General features: G+C 57.8%; 2 protein-coding genes across 2 annotated transcripts; one reads left to right on the forward strand and one right to left on the reverse strand.

The window, feature by feature from the left end:
• The first annotated feature begins 2450 nt into the window (after positions 1-2450).
• On the forward strand, positions 2451-6817 carry Guca1b (guanylate cyclase activator 1B). Its single transcript, XM_048347303.1, has 4 exons — positions 2451-2657; positions 4033-4182; positions 5614-5734; positions 6654-6817. The coding sequence occupies exons 1-4, from the start codon at positions 2451-2453 to the stop codon at positions 6779-6781; spliced, it is 606 nt and encodes a 201-aa protein (XP_048203260.1). The 3' UTR covers positions 6782-6817.
• A 3006-nt stretch (positions 6818-9823) lies between these two features.
• Positions 9824-14064, reverse strand: Guca1a (guanylate cyclase activator 1A). Its single transcript, XM_048347304.1, has 4 exons — positions 13860-14064; positions 11045-11194; positions 10436-10529; positions 9824-9995 (listed from the first exon to the last, which is right to left on the reverse strand). The coding sequence occupies exons 1-4, from the start codon at positions 14058-14060 to the stop codon at positions 9826-9828; spliced, it is 615 nt and encodes a 204-aa protein (XP_048203261.1). The 5' UTR covers positions 14061-14064; the 3' UTR covers positions 9824-9825.
• Between the last annotated feature and the right edge of the window lie 2818 nt (positions 14065-16882).

The raw sequence follows: 16882 nt of genomic DNA on the forward strand, positions 1-16882 counted from the left end.
GAGGAGGCGACTGCCCACTCCCCGGGGCTCTGCAAATCCCAGCTCAGTGCCTCACCCTCCCTCCTAAGTCCTTGCTATTGTTACTCCAGACGATCACTTCTGTCCACGGATTTGTAATCCTCTAAAGCGATATATATTTAACTTCCTCCTAGCTCAGCAGCATCTATAGGGCAGGTCATGGGCGACTGACCCACTTGAAAAACCAATCACATTCTAGATTCCTCAGCCAGGCCGAATCAAGTTGTATTTCATTCATAGAACTGGAGCACGGGCTGTCTTCATCACTGCCCAGTGTTGCCTCCTTTCAGCTAGCAGTAAGAGCTGGGCGGGGATGGAGAGCTCACACCCCACCACAGGGCGCAGGGAGCACCAAGGCCATCGCGGGGGGGGAGTGTCCACAGTTCTAATCCCATGGTCCCAAGCACCCAGGAGGCCAAGCTGGGAGAATCCTGAGCCTGGGAGTTTGAGGACAGCCTGGGCAACATAACAAGACCAGCTCCATCATTGGGGGCAGGACAGGGACTAGAGGTGTGGCCAAATGGTGCAGTGCCGACTGTCCACTTGTGAGCAAGAAAGCTCAGTGAGTGTGCCGTCCTGAGTTCAAACCCCTGCACTAGCACAAAAAAAGAGGGAAGACACGTACGGTGGCTCAAGCCTATAATCCTACCTACTTGGGATGTGGAGATGAGGCGTGAAAGTTCTCAAGAGTTCATGTCAACCAGGGGCTGGGTGCAGGGGGGCACACCTCTGTACCGCAACACTCAGATCCGGACTCCTGGGTAGCTAGGGTTCCAGGCATCAGCACAGGTGCCTGGTCAAGGACTGGCATTTGCATGTGTGTGTGTGTGTGTGTGTGTGTGTGTGAGTGCACGCTCCTGTGTGCGTGCACGTGCACGTGCATGTGTGCTGGCCCTGAGGTTTGAACTCAGGACCTGCACACTTTTCCTGAGCTTTTTTGCTCAAGGCTAGCGCTCTACCGCTTGAACCATAGCTCCACTTCAGGCTTTTGTGATGCTTAATAGAGATAAGACTCCCACAGACTTACCTGCACTGGCTGGCTTCAAACTGTGATCGTCAGATCTCAGCCTCCTGAGCGGTTAGGATTATAGGCGTCAGCCACTGGGGCCGGCTTAGGACTGTTTTTTTGACAGAAGAGGAAAAGGTTATATAGAACGATCAATATGGGTGACTGACAAGAACGGTAGAAGAAGCAGCTGGGTCTGTCCCATCAGGTACTAAATGACATGGCAGCTCCTATACAACCTGCACACTGGCCATTCCCTTCTCTGGACCTTAAGGGATGTGGGAGAAAGGCTGTCATCCTCGAGTGACAGAGGAGATGGTTACTCAGAAATGAAGAGCAAGATGAGAAGAGCTTGGAGAGACTGTGGGGCGGGGTGGAAAGCAGGGAGTGTTGAGAGATGATGAGGTCAGGTCTGGAAATGCCCAGAACAAGCCGCCATGCACATGCGGTGGGAGGGGGGAGGGGCGGTGCCACCTCCAGCCTAACTGCTGCCCCTCAATCCTTCCAGAAAAATTACTGCTCTAGGTCTTCCGACTACCTGAAGGGCTCGTCTTAATATTACATTAAAATATGCATGAAAATGTATAATTGATTCCAAGTAAAAGAGAGAGAGAGAGAGAGAGTGTGTGTGTGTGTGTGTGTGTGTGTGTGTGTGTGCGCGTGTCTGTGCTCACCCCAGCAGTACTGGGGCTTGAACTCAGACCTGGGCAACTGTCCCTAAGCTTATTTTTCTTTGCTCAAGGCTAGCAGCACTCTGCCACTTGAGCCACAGCCCTGCTTCTGGTTTTTAGGGGGTTCATTGGAGATAAGAGTCTCATGCATTTTCCTCCCCAGACTGGCTTCAAAACGTGATCCTCAGCTCTGAGCCTCCTGCGTATCTAGGATTGCAGGTGTGAGCCACTGGCACGTGGCTTTGCGTGATCTTTAGTGTAACCGCCTTCAAGTCTGTTTTAGGCTGGAGGAGATGGGAGAAAGGCAGGTCTCGCCCTCGGGTGGAGGGTTGGGGCGAGGCATTTTCATTTTAACCTGGAAAATGAAAATCAGGTGTGTTTGTAAGGAGGCGGCCCACAGCGCTGGGAACGAAGCAGGCTGGCCGAGACTGGGTTCCAGCACGTTCTGTCCTAGGGGCGGGCACTTGGTCTCCTTTCCTTTGTGACTTGTGTCTCTGGGTCTCCTAGATGGGTCTCTCCGGAGCGTGGTCTCCATCCGAAGAGCCAGGGCAGCTTAGCAGACCGAGGTCAGCCGGGGCGGGGAATCTTCTAATGGTTTTACAGTGGCTTAGCACATCCGCCTCCCTGCCCCCCGGCCCCCACCCCAGCCTCTTCCCTGCCAATCCCATTCACAAGCCCAGGAGATGACAGGATCCTGCTCACAGCAAGGACAGACGAGGGAGGAAGAGCCCTGCTCCCCGACGCCGTGGGCCGCGATGGGGCAGCAGTTCAGCTGGGAGGAGACGGAGGCGGCTGGAGAGATGGACGTGGCCGAGCTGCAGGAGTGGTACAAGAAGTTCGTGGTGGAGTGCCCCAGCGGCACGCTCTTCATGCACGAGTTCAAGCGCTTCTTCAAGGTCACGGGCAACGAGGAGGCCACCCAGTATGTGGAGGGCATGTTCCGAGCCTTCGACAAGAACGGGGTGAGGACCGGGGAGGGGGGCGGTGGCCAGTCCACGCGGCCCTTCCTATCTCCCTCCTCCCCCATCACCCTGTCCCTCCCCTCTCTGCCCTCTTCTCCCTCCCTTCCCTCCCTGCAGTTCAGCTCTCCTCTCCCCCCCCCCGCCCTTGCTGGGGTTCTGGTCAGGTCCCCCCCTGTGCTGGGGGCGAGAGGGGGGTCCAACCTGAGGCTGTGAAAGTCTTTTGCAACTCTTCATGTCATGGAGGATTGCATGAAATCGCTCAAACCCTTGAGCCCTCCACTAGCACGCGTGGCTAAGGAGATTCGATGCGGTGAGCACATGCGATTGAACATTTCACGCGGTGAAACCTCCCCGGTTATTCAGCTAGCCAGCTCTGGGTGGGGAGCGCACCCATCCCGCCATGGAGGCTGGCCTCACACCCCTGCCTCGGCCCGCACAGCCTCGCCCTCCACGAGAGTCCGTGGGAATGCCGGCCAGGCCCAGCCAGGACGTTGCCCTCAGCAGTGTCAGGCGAGAGCTGCCCTGGGCTCAGAGCCAGCCCCTGCCCTGGCCGAGGCCCCCCGCCGCCCTGGAAGGCAGCAGCCAGCTTCTCGCATTCTAAATGGAACGGCATCAAAACCCAGGGCACAGACGGAAAACGGATTTGCCCCAGGGGCACATCCCCAGGGATCTTGACTCCAAGCCAAGCAAGCGCGCCTACCTGAGAAGGGTTTCATGTATTCGTTTGTTTTGACGCAGGGTCTTGAGATGTAGCCCCCGCTGGCCTTGAACTCAAGATCTTCCTGCTGTACCCTCTGCATGCTAGTTACAGATGTGCAAGCCCTTCTGGCTTGCCATGGGGCCGGGGTGAACGGTGGTTAGGTAAAATATGTTCATTTTGAGAGAAAAAGCTCACTGAATAGCCGAGGCTGGCCTTTCACTCGTCATCCTCCCGTGTCAGCGGGCCACCTGCAGGGGTTATAGACATTTGCCACCATGCCCAACCCAACCCCCGCCCCCCAAATAAAGACATCCCAAGGAAAGTAAGCAAATCCGCATCAGGGCAGTAGGACGAGATTCCGTCTTTGTGCAAGTGTGGGTAAGCAGCACTGTGGAGAAGAAACGCAAGCGTGCGGAGCCCTCCTGGGCCGCCATGCATTCCCAGGGCTGTGTGCTGTGCCGCAGCCGTGCCCGGTGTTAGAGCAGGGAAGAGAGAACCAGACTGGCCTGAGCGGTCCCGGAAGGCGGGCTTCCCGGGGGAGGAGGCCCTGGAGCTGAGTCTGGAGGAGGATGAGAGGCCGGGTGGGGAAGAGCATGCGCAGGGAGTTCACGGAGGCCGGGGGACCTGAGGCCCCGGGAGAAGGGGGATTCTCAGCGGCGCCCACGGCCAATGCAGGACAACACCATCGACTTCCTGGAGTACGTGGCGGCCCTGAACCTGGTGCTGAGGGGCACCCTGGAGCACAAGCTGAAGTGGACCTTCAAGATCTACGACAAGGACCGCAATGGCTGCATCGACCGTCTGGAGCTCCTGGACATCGTGGAGGTCAGCGTCTAGGCGGCCCCTGAGCGGAGCTCAGAGGGCGGCCATGACTCAGAGCCAGCCGGGAACCCCAGGAGGGGGGGGTGAGGGGAAGAGAAAATGGACCCTACTGGAGCAAAGCTGGGCCTCAAGGACAGGAAGATAAGTGAAAAGCTAGGCAACACAATAGTCCCTGACACAAAGCAATAGTCATCGCGGGGCTGGGAATATGGCCTAGTGGCAGAGTGCTCGCCTCCTATACATGAAGCCTTGGGTTCGATTCCCCAGCACCACATATATAGAGACTGGCCAGAAGGGGCATTGGGGCTCAAGTGGTAGAGTGCTGGCCTTGAGCAAAAGAGGCTCAGAGACGGTGCCCAGGCCCAGAGTTCAAGCCCTAGAACTGGCAGTAATAATAATAAGAATAATCACACATGCATATACACAGATATACACAGTATATCTTGCATTGAAAAATTATGATTACATGACACATAGCAAGGCATGGGGGATATCCTAAATCTGAGCTTGCAGAGAAATACTAGAAAATAAGGCCAGGCACACCTGTAACTTACACGGGAGGTAGAGATTATAGGATCAAGGCTCAAGTCCAGCCTAATAAAAATTTAATTAGACCCCCATATTATCCAATAGCTGGTAGTGTGTTCCTACCAGGCCAGCTATGTATGAAGGGTGAAAAGGAGAAACACAATCCCCAAAACAAGAGATGCTGTCTAACAAATAAGGCAAAACCCAAGGGAAAGATAAGAAAGGAAATGATTTGCCTGGCACCGGTGGCTCACGCCTGTCATCCTAGCTACTCAAGAGGCTGAGATCTGAGGATCACGGTTCAAAGCCAGCCCAGGCAGGAAAGTCCAAGAGGCTCTTATCTCTAATTAACCACCCGAAAACTGAAAGTAGCACCATGACTCAAGTGGTAGAGCTCTAGACTTGAGCTCAAGAGCTCAGGGACAGCGCCCAGGCCCAGAGTTCAAGCCCCAGGACTGGCAGAAACAAGAAGGGAGGGAGATGAAAAAGATGGCGTCTCTGTGTTGAGGGAGCATTCAGGCGGGCTTTCCTGCACTTCTGCAACACCTCGACGCCTTCGTATCCTCTTGCTGGTGCGGACACAGGGCAGGGGAGGCCAGCTTTCCCGCTCCAGTCCACACCCCGCCCTCCCCACATCCACCTGACACGGGGCACAGACTCGTTCTCCCTCCCCCGCATCTGCCCTCTCCCTGGGGACCACGGCTGCACCCAAGGGCAATGGCACCGGGTGGGGGGAGGCGGGAAGTCCCCAGGGTGGAACGGGCCACTGAGTGAGGACGGGTGGCTTTGCACTGGGATCTGAGTGTGGGGGGCCCGTGGCGGGGGGTGGCACTGGGGGGTCTGGGTCCCTGGGGCGGAGGTGCAGCACGCAGGGTCTGGTCCCCACAGCCCGGTCTTCTCCCGCAGGCCATTTACAAGCTGAAGAAAGCCTGCCGGGTGGAGCCGGAGCTGGGGCAGCAGGGCCAGCTGCTCACGCCCGAGGAGGTGGTGGACAGGATCTTCCTGCTGGTGGATGAGAATGGAGACGGTGAGGGGGGGGGGGGCCCCAGGGAGACTCCCACCCGGGGACTGGCCACAGGAGCCTGTGGAGGGGATTAAGACCCCTCTGGGAGCTTTACCTCATGCCCGAGATCCTAGCCCCTCAGGAGGCTGTGATCTGAGGATGGCGGTTCAAAGCCAGCCCGGGCAGGAAAGTTCCTGAGACTCTTATCTCCAATGAACCAGAAAAAAAAAAAATCAGACAGAGGAGGCGCGGCTCAAGAGGTAGAGCACCAGCCTTAAGCAAAAGGCTAAGCGAGAGCTCAAGGCCTCGCGTTTGAGCCCCAGGAGATGGCGGATGGAGGTCGGGCAAGCAGGGACAAAGAACAGGAGCCTGGCCGGCCTGGCTTCCGTGCTCAGCCTCTCAGCCTGCTGGGTTTCCAGGTCTGGGAAGCAGGAGTCACAGAGGGACTGAGAGGAGCAGGGGGGTCGCGTGTGAGAACCGGCGTCGGAGGGGTGGCTCTCCTCCAGGGAGCCCCGTCCTGGAACGGAAGAAGAGCCCCCAGGACCGCCCGGCCACCCTGCCTTTCATAGCTGCCCTGGGCCCAGGGGGACAAAGCCCCTCCCCCGCCGGGAGCGGTGGCTCACACCTGGAATCCAGAGTACTAAGGCATCGGGGCGGGGGGGGGGGGGGGGGGACCCTGGTCTGAGGCCGACCCTGGGCAAATATGAGAGACCTTACCTGAAAAATGACCAAGCACGTGGGGCCGGAGCAGAGAGAACCTGAGTTCAAACCCCAGCACCGCCGGGAAAACAATAATAGTAAATAATGGTCATAGATTCCAGGAGGCTCCTGGAGAACCTGAGAGCTTAGGACCTAAGGTGGCAGCCGATTCCCCCGGGAGGGGACGCACCCTCCACCCCACCCCTGCCCGCTCCACCGTGGCCCTCTCTCCCACCCTGCCCAGGCCAGCTCTCTCTGAACGAGTTCATTGAAGGCGCCCGGCGTGACAAGTGGGTGATGAAGATGCTGCAGATGGACGTGAACCCCGGCGGCTGGATCACCCAGCAGAGGAGGAGAAGTGCCATGTTTTGAGCAGTCTGGCGCCTGGCGGACGTCCGTGCCCCTCCCAGGGCTGCTCCAGACTGCCCGGGTTCTCCCAGCCCGGCGCGGCCCCCTCCGGTCCGCCAGGGAGGGACCCGCAATGACTTCTGGGTATGAAGAGGCTCTAGGCTCTTGGCTCCGGGGGGGGGGGGGGGGCAGGACTACATGAACAGGCCGTGATCTCAATGCCCAGTGCTGGCCCCCACCCCCTGCTGTCACTCTACTGGACCCCCCCCCCCGGCCCCACTCTTCTTCATCCGCCACCCTTCCGTGACCTTCCACCCTCCCCAGCCGTGAGCTCAGGGCTGAGAGCGCGGCTCCCGTGCCTGCCACAAGCTCACAGCTCTACAGGATGGGGACACTGCTTTAGCTTGAATTAGGTATTTTTTTTTATGTTACCATACTAAAAAGAATAAAGCCAAGAAGCCCAAGGCTTTCTAAGTGTGGTTGCCCATGTGAGGCTCCTGGAAGAACTTCCAGACGCCCTGTAGAGCCGCGTGCTGGCGGTGGCACCGGGCTCAGGAGGCTGGGATGCGAGCATCGTGGTTCGGAGTCGGCTCTCCAGAACGTCCGTGAGACTCTTGGCTTCCATGAGTCACCACAAAGCTAGAAGCGGAGCGGTGACTCCGTGGGTAGTGGGGGCCAACCTTAAGCAGGACAAGGCAAATGAGAGCTGTGAGGCCCTGGGTTCAGACCCTAGTACCGGAGGAAAAGAAAACAAAGAAATCGGTGTTCGGCTGGGCGCTGGCGGTGCACGCCTGGAATCCTAGCTGCTCTCAGTTCAAAGCCAGCTGAGGCAGAAAAATCCATGAGAGTCTTTTTTTTTTTTTTTCAAGTAAAAAGATGGATTTATTGGGGAAGTAAAAAGTATACTGACCGGCCAGGGTCACGGCCCAGACCCGGGAGCTGGGACCCCGCACCCCGGGCCACGCTCAGGCAAACACTACATGGTCCAAGCTTGCCACACGCAGGTAGCCAATGAGGTTACAACACTGACAGAGGATGCCAGGTCTCATGCAGGTGGCCAATGGAGTTACAATCCCATGAGACTCTTATCTCCACTGAAACTACCCCCCAAATCCAGAAGTGGGGCTGTGGTTCAAGTGGTAAAGCACTGCTAGCTTTGAGCAAAGAAACTCAGGGACAGAGCCTAGGCCCTGAGTTCAAGCCCTAGGACTGCTCCTACCCCCCAAAGCCTATTAATACTGTCTCGCCTGGGACACAGACCTGGCCCACACGGTGAAGGTGAGGAGGAGGAGGAACGCGCTCCAGATTCTCCCATCCACCCTCCGGAGTCCCCACGAGGCACCCAGGGAGAGGAAGCAGGAACCTCAGCGCCTTTCTCTCCCAGGCTGCCCACAGCGCCACCCGCCCCTCTCCCATCTCCGCCGCTCAGGCCCCAGCTGACCTCCCCGTCCAGGGTGGCCCCAGTGTCTCTCCCCTCTGGAGGAACCAGGCCACAGCTGCTCAGCCTGGGCCTCCCCTCGGGGAAGGGGTTCCCTGCAGAGCTGCTCAGTCCCCCGCGGAGGGGTGGCTGTCTGAGTGGGCGAGGCCTGAAGTCCAGGCGGGCAACATCTCAACCGCTGCCGGGGGTCACTGCAGCAGGGGGGGTTTCGGTCAGTCCAGGGGTGGTCAGGTCTTGTGCAGCGAGCTGGGGCCACGAAGGATGGGAGGTGTGAAGGACTTGTGCAGTCTCTTCTAGAAAGAATCCGAGTTTCTGTGGGTAAACGAGACCTCTGCCTTGCCTCCCTCTTTTCTTTCACTATCTGGCCCAGGCCGAGCTCGAGCAAAGCCTGACAGAATGTCTGAAGCCGCGCATGCGTGCACACCCCCCACAACCAGTCCTTACTCGTGATTCAGAGTCACGCAGTTATTCAAATGTCCCATCTTGTCCCCTTGCTATGATTCTACTCTGCGTGTGTGTGTGTGTGTGTGTGTGTGTGTGTGTGTGTGTGTGTGGTGTGTACTGGGACTTGAACTCAGGGCCTCTTGTTCTTGCTTGGGTTTTTTTCCGCTCAAAGCTGGCGCTCTCCCACTTGAACCATACCTCTACTTCTGGCATTTTGCTGATTAAATGGAGATAAGGGACTTTTCTGCCTGCACTGGCTTCAAACAGAGATCCTCCGATCTCAGCCTCCCGGGTAGCTGAGGTTACAGGGGTGAGCCACCAGCACCTAACTCTATACATCTTGGAGGATCTGTGGGTTTTTCTCCTAATGAACCCTAAGAGGTACCCCCTAAAATGGACACAGTGGCCTTTACTGTTTTAAATTTGGTAAAGTATGAACGTATGGGCCACCGATCACTTATTAATAAAAGTGTTCCTGCTTACCTCATGGTCCACATGCGTGTGTGTGTGTGTGTGTGTGTGTGTGTGTGTGTGTGTATCCCAGAGAAGCCAGCCAGCGCCCCCTCATCTCCATGTGCCCCCCTCTTTCAAATTGTGCTGCTGCTTCTCAGGAGCCCGACATTCTTCTCAGCACATTTGATCCGAATGACGCTGGTCTGTGTGTCTCCCACTGGCGTGGGAGTCCTTGAGGACGGAAACCGCCTTCTCTACAGCTAATGTCTAGTCTTAGTACACAACAGGTGCTCAGGAAATGCTTGTTGGAGGAATGAGTTTCGCACACCACACAAGGACAGCTGGGGTCCTGAGAGGACTGACGGCAGTGCCAGGGCTGAAGGGGCGGCCAGTGATTTGTGGGATCCCCTTGGGGGCCCAGGAAGGCCCTCGGGGTTTCCATGCCTAGCAGGGCAGGGGCTGGCAAAGTCCAGGAGGAAGCTGGGAAACGCTGGGCCGGGTGCCAGGGGGGGGGCAAAGGAGGCGCCTGAGGGAAGAGGGGTGCTGAGTGGTGTCCCCCAGGCAGCGGAGCCCACGCGCGGCCCGTCTCCGCTCCCCAACCCTCGTCTGCTTCTCAGCGGCCACCCGCACCCACCAAGGCCAGCAGGGACTGGGATTCGCAGATTCTATACATGAAGACGAGCAGGGCGCCAGGCACCCCGAGGCCCCATCTCCCAACCCGGAGCCGCCCCGCTCAGCCGGCCGCCTGCCCCGCCCCGGCGCCCGCGCCGGCCCCCGCCTCGTCCTGCTCCCCGTTCTGGAGCCGGCGCACGATCCGCGTGAGGTCCAGGCTCCGAGTGAGCGTGTCCAGCAGCATCTGGTCCTTCTGGACGCCCTCCATGAACTCCTCGAGAGACAGCTCCCCTGCAGCACAGGAAGGCGTCACTGGGACCCTGCTCGCTGGAGGGAGGACCCTGCTCACTGGGAGGGAGGACTCTGTTCACTGGAGGGAGGACTCTGTTCACTGGAGGGAGGACGCTTTTCACTGGGAGGAGGACCCTGTTCACTGGTGCGGAGCCCAGAGTTAGACAAAAGGCCTAGGCTGGTAGGCAGAGGATCCTGAGCCCAAAGTCCAATCCAGAAACCTCTAGAAGCCAATTCTGCAGCTGGGGCAGAGGTGGGTAGAGGGGTTGAGCAGGGCCTGGGTCTTCATGCCTCTCCTCTCCTCTTCCTTCCTCTTCTCTCCCCTTCCCTCCCCTCCGCTCTCCTCCTGGCCTTCTCCCCCCTGACTTCTCACTGGCTGAGCCCCCCCCCAGAGCCCCCTGAGCCCCCCGGCCCCCCTGAGCCCCTCCTTGCCCCCTCACCATCCCCATTGATGTCTATCTTGGCAAACACAGTGTCTGTGAACTCCTCGGCGCTCATGCTCAGGTCGCTCCAGGGGTTAATGGTTCGAATGGCCTGGGGGGAAGAAGAGCGAGGAAGTGGGACCATCCGAACTCTGCCTTGGTGGGGGAAGCGAGGGGAGTGACAGTTTGTCTGCCTCCTAAGGGCAGCGAGGAGGGCAAAGCGGAGGTCATGGAGTCCTGGCAGCAGGCAACGGCCGCTTGTAGGACTCGGGGCTTCCCTGGGCACCAGGAGCTCGGGCCCAGCATCCTAGCTACTCGGGAAGCTGGGATCAGAGGATCCAAGTTCAAAGGCAGCCTGGACAGGAAAGTCGTGTTGGGAGTGGAGATGTGGCTCCAGGGGTGGTCGAGCTCGAGGCTCTGAGTTTAAGCCCCCCACACAAGTGGGGCTTCTCGGGTCTCCTGGTGCCAATGAGCAAACCCAAGGCACAGAGGGCCGGTGACAGGGTTCCGATCATGATGTTGTGGGGAGTCGGGCCTGTCACCAGCTCCCTCATCCCAAGTCCCATCTGGACAGCAGCTCGGGGCATTGTCCCAGGTCCCGGGCCCGCCCTCCGCTCCTGGAGTTACCTGGATGATGGTGAGTAGCTCATCTCGGTCGATGCAGCCGTTGCCGTCCACGTCGTAGAGCTTGAAATACCAGCGCAGCTTCTGTTCCACCTTCCCTTTGAGGACCAGGCTGAGCGCCGCCACGTACTCCATGAAGTCGATGTAGCCGTCCTGGGCAAGGGGCGTGGCCACGTGAGGGGGCGGTGCCCAGACCGCCCAGGCCCCGCCCTCGTCGGCCCCGCCCACCGCAGCGCGAGCCCCGTGGCCCCGCCCACTGCCACCCAAGTCCCGCCCCGCAGTCCACCCGGGACCCTCCCCGCCCCCCCCCCACACTCCTGACAAAAGAACTCCAGGTGCTGAGGGAGGGAGGCAGGCACTCCCGGGTGAGGGGTGGGGGAGGCCAGCTGGGTCCCCCCTCTTCCTGGGAGCCCTGCCTGGCCCACCTCTCCCAACATGCGCTGGGTGTGAATGGCCACGGGCTTTCTCTTTGTTTTTAGCTGTCACTCACTGCTCTCCTGTGTTTCAGTTGGAGCCCTTCCTGTGGGGGGGGTGGGGGGGGAGGGCTGGAGGGAGAGGGGGGTGTGAAGAGGGAGAAGGAGGAAGGGCAGATCAGCAGATCCACAGATCCACAGATGATTGGAGATGGGCGCTAACTGGGTCTACTTTTGAAGTTTTTGTTTTTCTTTTTGGCCAGTCCTGGGCCTTGGACTCAGGACCTGAGCACTGTCCCTGGCTTCTCTTTGCTCAAGGCTAGCACTCTGCCACTTGAGCCACAGCACCACTTCTGGCCGTTTTCTGTATATTTGGTGTTGAGGACTCGAACCCAGGGCTTCATCTATACAAGGCAAGCACTCTACCCACTAGGCCATATCCCCAGCCCAACTTTTGGAGCTTTTGACCTTGCTGGGTGCCATTGTAATCCTAGCTACTCAGAAGGCTGAGGTCTGAGGATCATGGTTCCAAGCTCAAGGCAGTAGGTCTGTGAGATTGTAATGTCCAATTAACCAGCAAAACATCAAACCAAAGGCATGACTCACATGGTTAGAGTGCCAGCCTTAACAGAAAAAAGCCAAGAGACAGTGCCCAAGACATGAGTTCAAGCCCAGTGCAGGCACAAATAGGAGAAGAAGAATAGAGGCTCAGAAATGTGGAATGTGGGGTCAGGCCCTGCTCAAAATGGGGTTGAAACCAGGACCTCAGGGCAGATGGTAGTGAAGAGAACGCGAGCTGAGACTCCCAGTCAGGAAAAGTGGGAGCGTGGCGGTTCTGGGGAAGTGGGCAGAGTGTGGAGGAGGCCGGGGGGGGGGGGGCGGGGAGAGGTGGGGAGCTTGATTTACTTCCGGTGGAAAGGAAAAGATCGGGTCTGCATGTGACAAACCTGGAAGAGATGGCCCGAGATTCAGGTGACCAAACTACAGGGCACATGGCTGCCCTTCCTGTGGCGCCTCTGTGAATGCCAGAGGGCTTTCTGTGGGCGTGTGGGGACCCACAGGCTCTCTTGGCGCGCAAGGAAACTAGAAGTGAGGAGCCTGCTGCTGTCCGGGCCCCTGCAGAGAGCCCTCCGCCACCAGGCCATTGCCCTTTGGGCTGTCGCTCAAAGCCCTTAATCCGCTTTGGCCCCATAACCCCGTGCTCAGGGGTTTTAAATAGCCAGGGAGCAGTGTCCCTCACCCTGCCCCCACGTTGGTGTCTGGACCCCTGGACGGCACTGGGGGGACCTCACTGTGCCTGCAGTGGGCACGTGCCAGGCATCCTCTCGACCACGTTACGAGCTACCATCACCTCACTGGATGATTTATCCCAAATAAAGGGAAGATTGCAACAAACACGAACCAATCTCCTTGACCAATCCACCCAGAGAAGTTGAGGCCCAAGAGGGGACAGAGGGAGAAAACTGGGGTCCGAAACTCCCTTGGCCTGTCCATACAGAGCTGGGAAACATCTGGCCCTTGAACTCCATGAGGTCTCCAAATCGTTTGGTAGATGACAGGACAGCCTGCCCTCCGCCTGTCCGCTGTGGCCTGTCCACTTGTACTGATCATTTCTTTCTTTTTTTCTTTTTTTTTTGCCAGTCCTGGGGCCTGAGCTCTGTCCCTGACTCCTTCATGCTCAAGGCCAGCACTCTATCACTTGAACCACAGCATCCCTACCAGCTTTTTTTTCTTTTTTTTTTCAGTTTACGTGGTGCAGAGGAATCGAACCCAGGGCTTCCTGTATGCTAGGCAAGCACTCTACCGCTAAGCCACCTTCCCAGCCCTGTACTGATAACGTCATAAGGCCACAATGGCCACTTCCGCCAGCTGCCCTTGCCCAGGGCAGTTACTCAGGGATGCATGCAAGTTGACCTTCAACTTGACCTCCACAGGGACCATCAGACTCCCTGGAGAAGAGGTGGGCTGAGTGAGGTCACTGGGTGTTTGGGGACAGCCCCAGGTGAGCCAGGCCCACAAGGCCGTGCGCCCACTCGGGGGGCCCTGTGGGGCCTGTGGTCCTTGCGTCAGCGCCGCACCCAGCGCCAGCAAGGATGGAGGCCCTGGCTCGCAGTAGTGCCCCACGGCACGTAGCCAGGCGGAGGACGCTATGGACTCGGCCCATCACCCTGCCAACCTGACGCCCTCGCCGTCTCCTCCCACGGAACGAGCAAGGGCGTCTGCGCTCAGAGAAATCAAACTCTGCCTGGATCACATTCTTCGTGTCCAATGGAGGAACCAGCGTATGAACCGAGTGGCTGTCTCCGGACACTTCAGGTCTCTCTCCCCAGGCTGCTCAAGCTTCCAGAAGCATCTCCTGGGGGGCCCCCCCACATCCCATCCCCAGCCTCCTAGGCCCGGCCCACCTTGTTGAAGTCAAAAGTCTCGAACATCTGCTCCACGTACTGGCTGGCCGAGGGGCTGAGGTTCTTGAGGCCGAAGAACTGGCGGAACTCGTAGAGGGTGAGCTGGCCCGAGGGGCACTCCACCATGAACTTCTTGTACCACTGGTGGCACTCGGTGCTGCTCAGCTCCTCCACCGACTTCCCCTCCATCACGTTGCCCATGGTCCAGTCTGCCCCGTCCCTCTTCCTGCTACCTTTCTTCCCCGATGGAGACTAGGCCTGAAAACGGGCCTGCCTCTCTCTCTCTCTCTCTCTCACAGAATCCGATGTACTGTCACGAGAGGGTGGGCAGAGAGAGGATGGGGGCGGTCCCCACACGAGCCAGGGGCCCGGTGGTAAATGTCACCCCCCGAATCCTTGCAGCCAGCAGAGACTGCGCCAGGAGGAGCAGAAATGGAGTAAGTTCAGGGTGGCAGAGCCCCGATTACAGCCCAGCGCAGAGCGGGAGGCCAGAGGATTTCCTTCCCCAGCTGGCAGCCTCCTAATCCCTTCTTATCCAGCCCCGGGGTGGGGCTTGGGGTGTGGGGGCAGGAGCCCCTCCAATTCTGTGACCTCTGTGACCTTCTTATCCTATTTGGGATAGGTTCATGATGTTCTGGAATCTTACACACACACACACACACACACACACACACACACACACACACACACACACACACATCTTCCTTCCTTTCTGACCAGAGGGATGGAGAGGCCTCATCTGACTGTGAATCTGACACCTTCTGCAGGGCAGGGGGTGGGGGGCACTGGTGGTGTTCCCGGTGTCCTGGGTGTGTAAGGGTGTAAGAATGCAAGCACAGGTACTCCCAGTCGTTCCTGAAAAGCTCCCGGAACAAGTATTCCCTCTGCTGCCTTTTTTTTTCTTCTTCTTGGTGGGGTACTGAGGTTTGAAGTCAGGGCCTCATGCTCTCGCTTGGTTTTTTCCACTCGACTGGTGTTCTACCGCTTGAGCCACAGCTCCAGTTCGTGTTCTGTTGGTTAACTGGATTAGAAGAATCTCAGGGACTTTTCTGTCTGGGCTGGCTTTGAACCATAATCCTCAGATCTCAGACTCCCGAGTTGCTGGGATTACAATCCTGAGCCACTGCAATTGACTCAAGGGGAGAACTTTTTTTTTTTTTTTTTGATTGGTTGTAGGGCTCCAACTCAGGGCTTGGGTGCTGTCCCTGAGCTTTTGAGCTCAAGGCTAGCACTCTACCACTTTGACCCACAGCTCTATTTCTAGTTTTCTGGTGGTTAATTGGAGATTAGAGTCTCACGGACTCTCCTGCTCAGGTTGGCTTCGAACCCGCAATCCTCCGATCTCAGCCTCCTGAGTAGCCAGGATGACAGGCGTGAGCCACTGGTGCCTGGCTAACTTCTGAACTTTTTGGTGATTCAGAATGAACACAGGCATTCACAGAGGATAGTTATGTTGAATAAAGAAACCAAACAGGGCTGTATTGCTTCTATTCTGCCTGAAGGGTGGACCTGGGGTGAACAAGGATTGGGGCCTCCCGGCTTTGGTCAGGCTCTCTAGACCATGGGGGGCGGAGGCTTCCTGATTCTCATCTCCCCATTCAACAACACTGACAGTGCGCCAGGGTGTTGTGTTCGTTTCCTTTGCAGCGTCACAAATCGCCAGGAGGTCAGCAGTTGAGGCCACGCACATTCCTCGCAGTCTCCCACGCTGCTCTCTGCACCACGGAGCTGTGTTTTCATCTGGAAGCTCCACTGGGGAAGAGCCCACCTCCACCCATTTGAGCTGCGGGCAGCATTTCCTTCCTCACAGCTGTGGGGCCGAGGCCCCCCACTCTTTGCTGATGTCTGGAGGACACTGGAAAGTCAGCGAGCTTGTGATCTCTAGAGGCCACCACAACTTGTGGCGGCCTGGGTGTCCGCAGCCTGCCTGAGCATTTCCTCAAGCCGTCCACGAGTCTCCTCCATCCTACCGGGTTATAGAACCCGGCTTACTCAAGGATGTGGTGACCCATAGCCCCCACCACGTTCTGTGGGTTCACTGCCAGCCACAGGCCTTACCCACACTCCAAGGGAGGGGCGGAACCAGAAGGGGATGGATGACAGGAGGTGGAATCACTGGGGTCACCTTAGGTTGTGAGGGTGGGGTAACGAGACATGACAATCCCTTTCAAAATTTCAAGCAGCTGTCTTGCCAGCCGGCCATTGTTCTATTCATTTCTGTAGTACCCCAACACCTCATATCATACATAGCCAGGAGCTGGTGATTCTGTTCCATACATTTCTCATGCAGCCAGCTGAGCCTCAGGAGGCAGGCCTCCAAGAGACACCCCCCGCCCCCCTCCCCGCTCCTGAAACCGGTCCCCATGGATTGGCTCACCTTGCCTTCTGGCTCCCAGCCAAGCTCATCTAATACTCGGCATGACAGGAAGGCTGGAGACAGCAGCAGAGAAGCGTGGCTATGCCTTGTCCTCACCTGTTCAGTGCTGCCCGCCCCCCCCCCCGAGTCTGGAGTTGAAGTGGGGGGTGGTTTACCCTGCCTTCAGCCCCAGCCCTCGCGGCTTCACTTTGCCAGCTCCTTCACTGAACCCAGCAAGAATGACAACCGTATCCCTCTTGTTTCAGGTTTGGGGGTACATGGCTGTTTCCCCAACTATTCCCATTTCCCACTTTCTAGTCCTCTCATCAAATGCTCCTCAGTGATCTCCGCCCCCCCCCCAATTATTATTCTAACTTTTGCAGTCCTGGGGCTTGGACTCGGGGCCTGAGCACTGTCCCTGCCTTCTTTTTGCTCAAGGCTAGCACTCTACCACTTGAGCCACAGCACCACTTCTGGCTTTTTTCTATCTATGTGGTGCTGAGGAATCGAACCCAGGGCTTCCTGCATGCTAGGCAAGCGCTCTACCCTTAGGCCACATTCCCAGCCCTTGGTGATCTTTTTGAAGGTAGCAATGGACTGAGCAGAGCAATCATCCATCACCAGCTTCTTTGAACAGAATCCTTTGACTGCACCACCAAGGTTGGCC

Source organism: Perognathus longimembris, chromosome 6 (assembly GCF_023159225.1).
Source record: "Perognathus longimembris pacificus isolate PPM17 chromosome 6, ASM2315922v1, whole genome shotgun sequence".
NCBI lineage: Eukaryota > Metazoa > Chordata > Mammalia > Rodentia > Heteromyidae > Perognathus > Perognathus longimembris.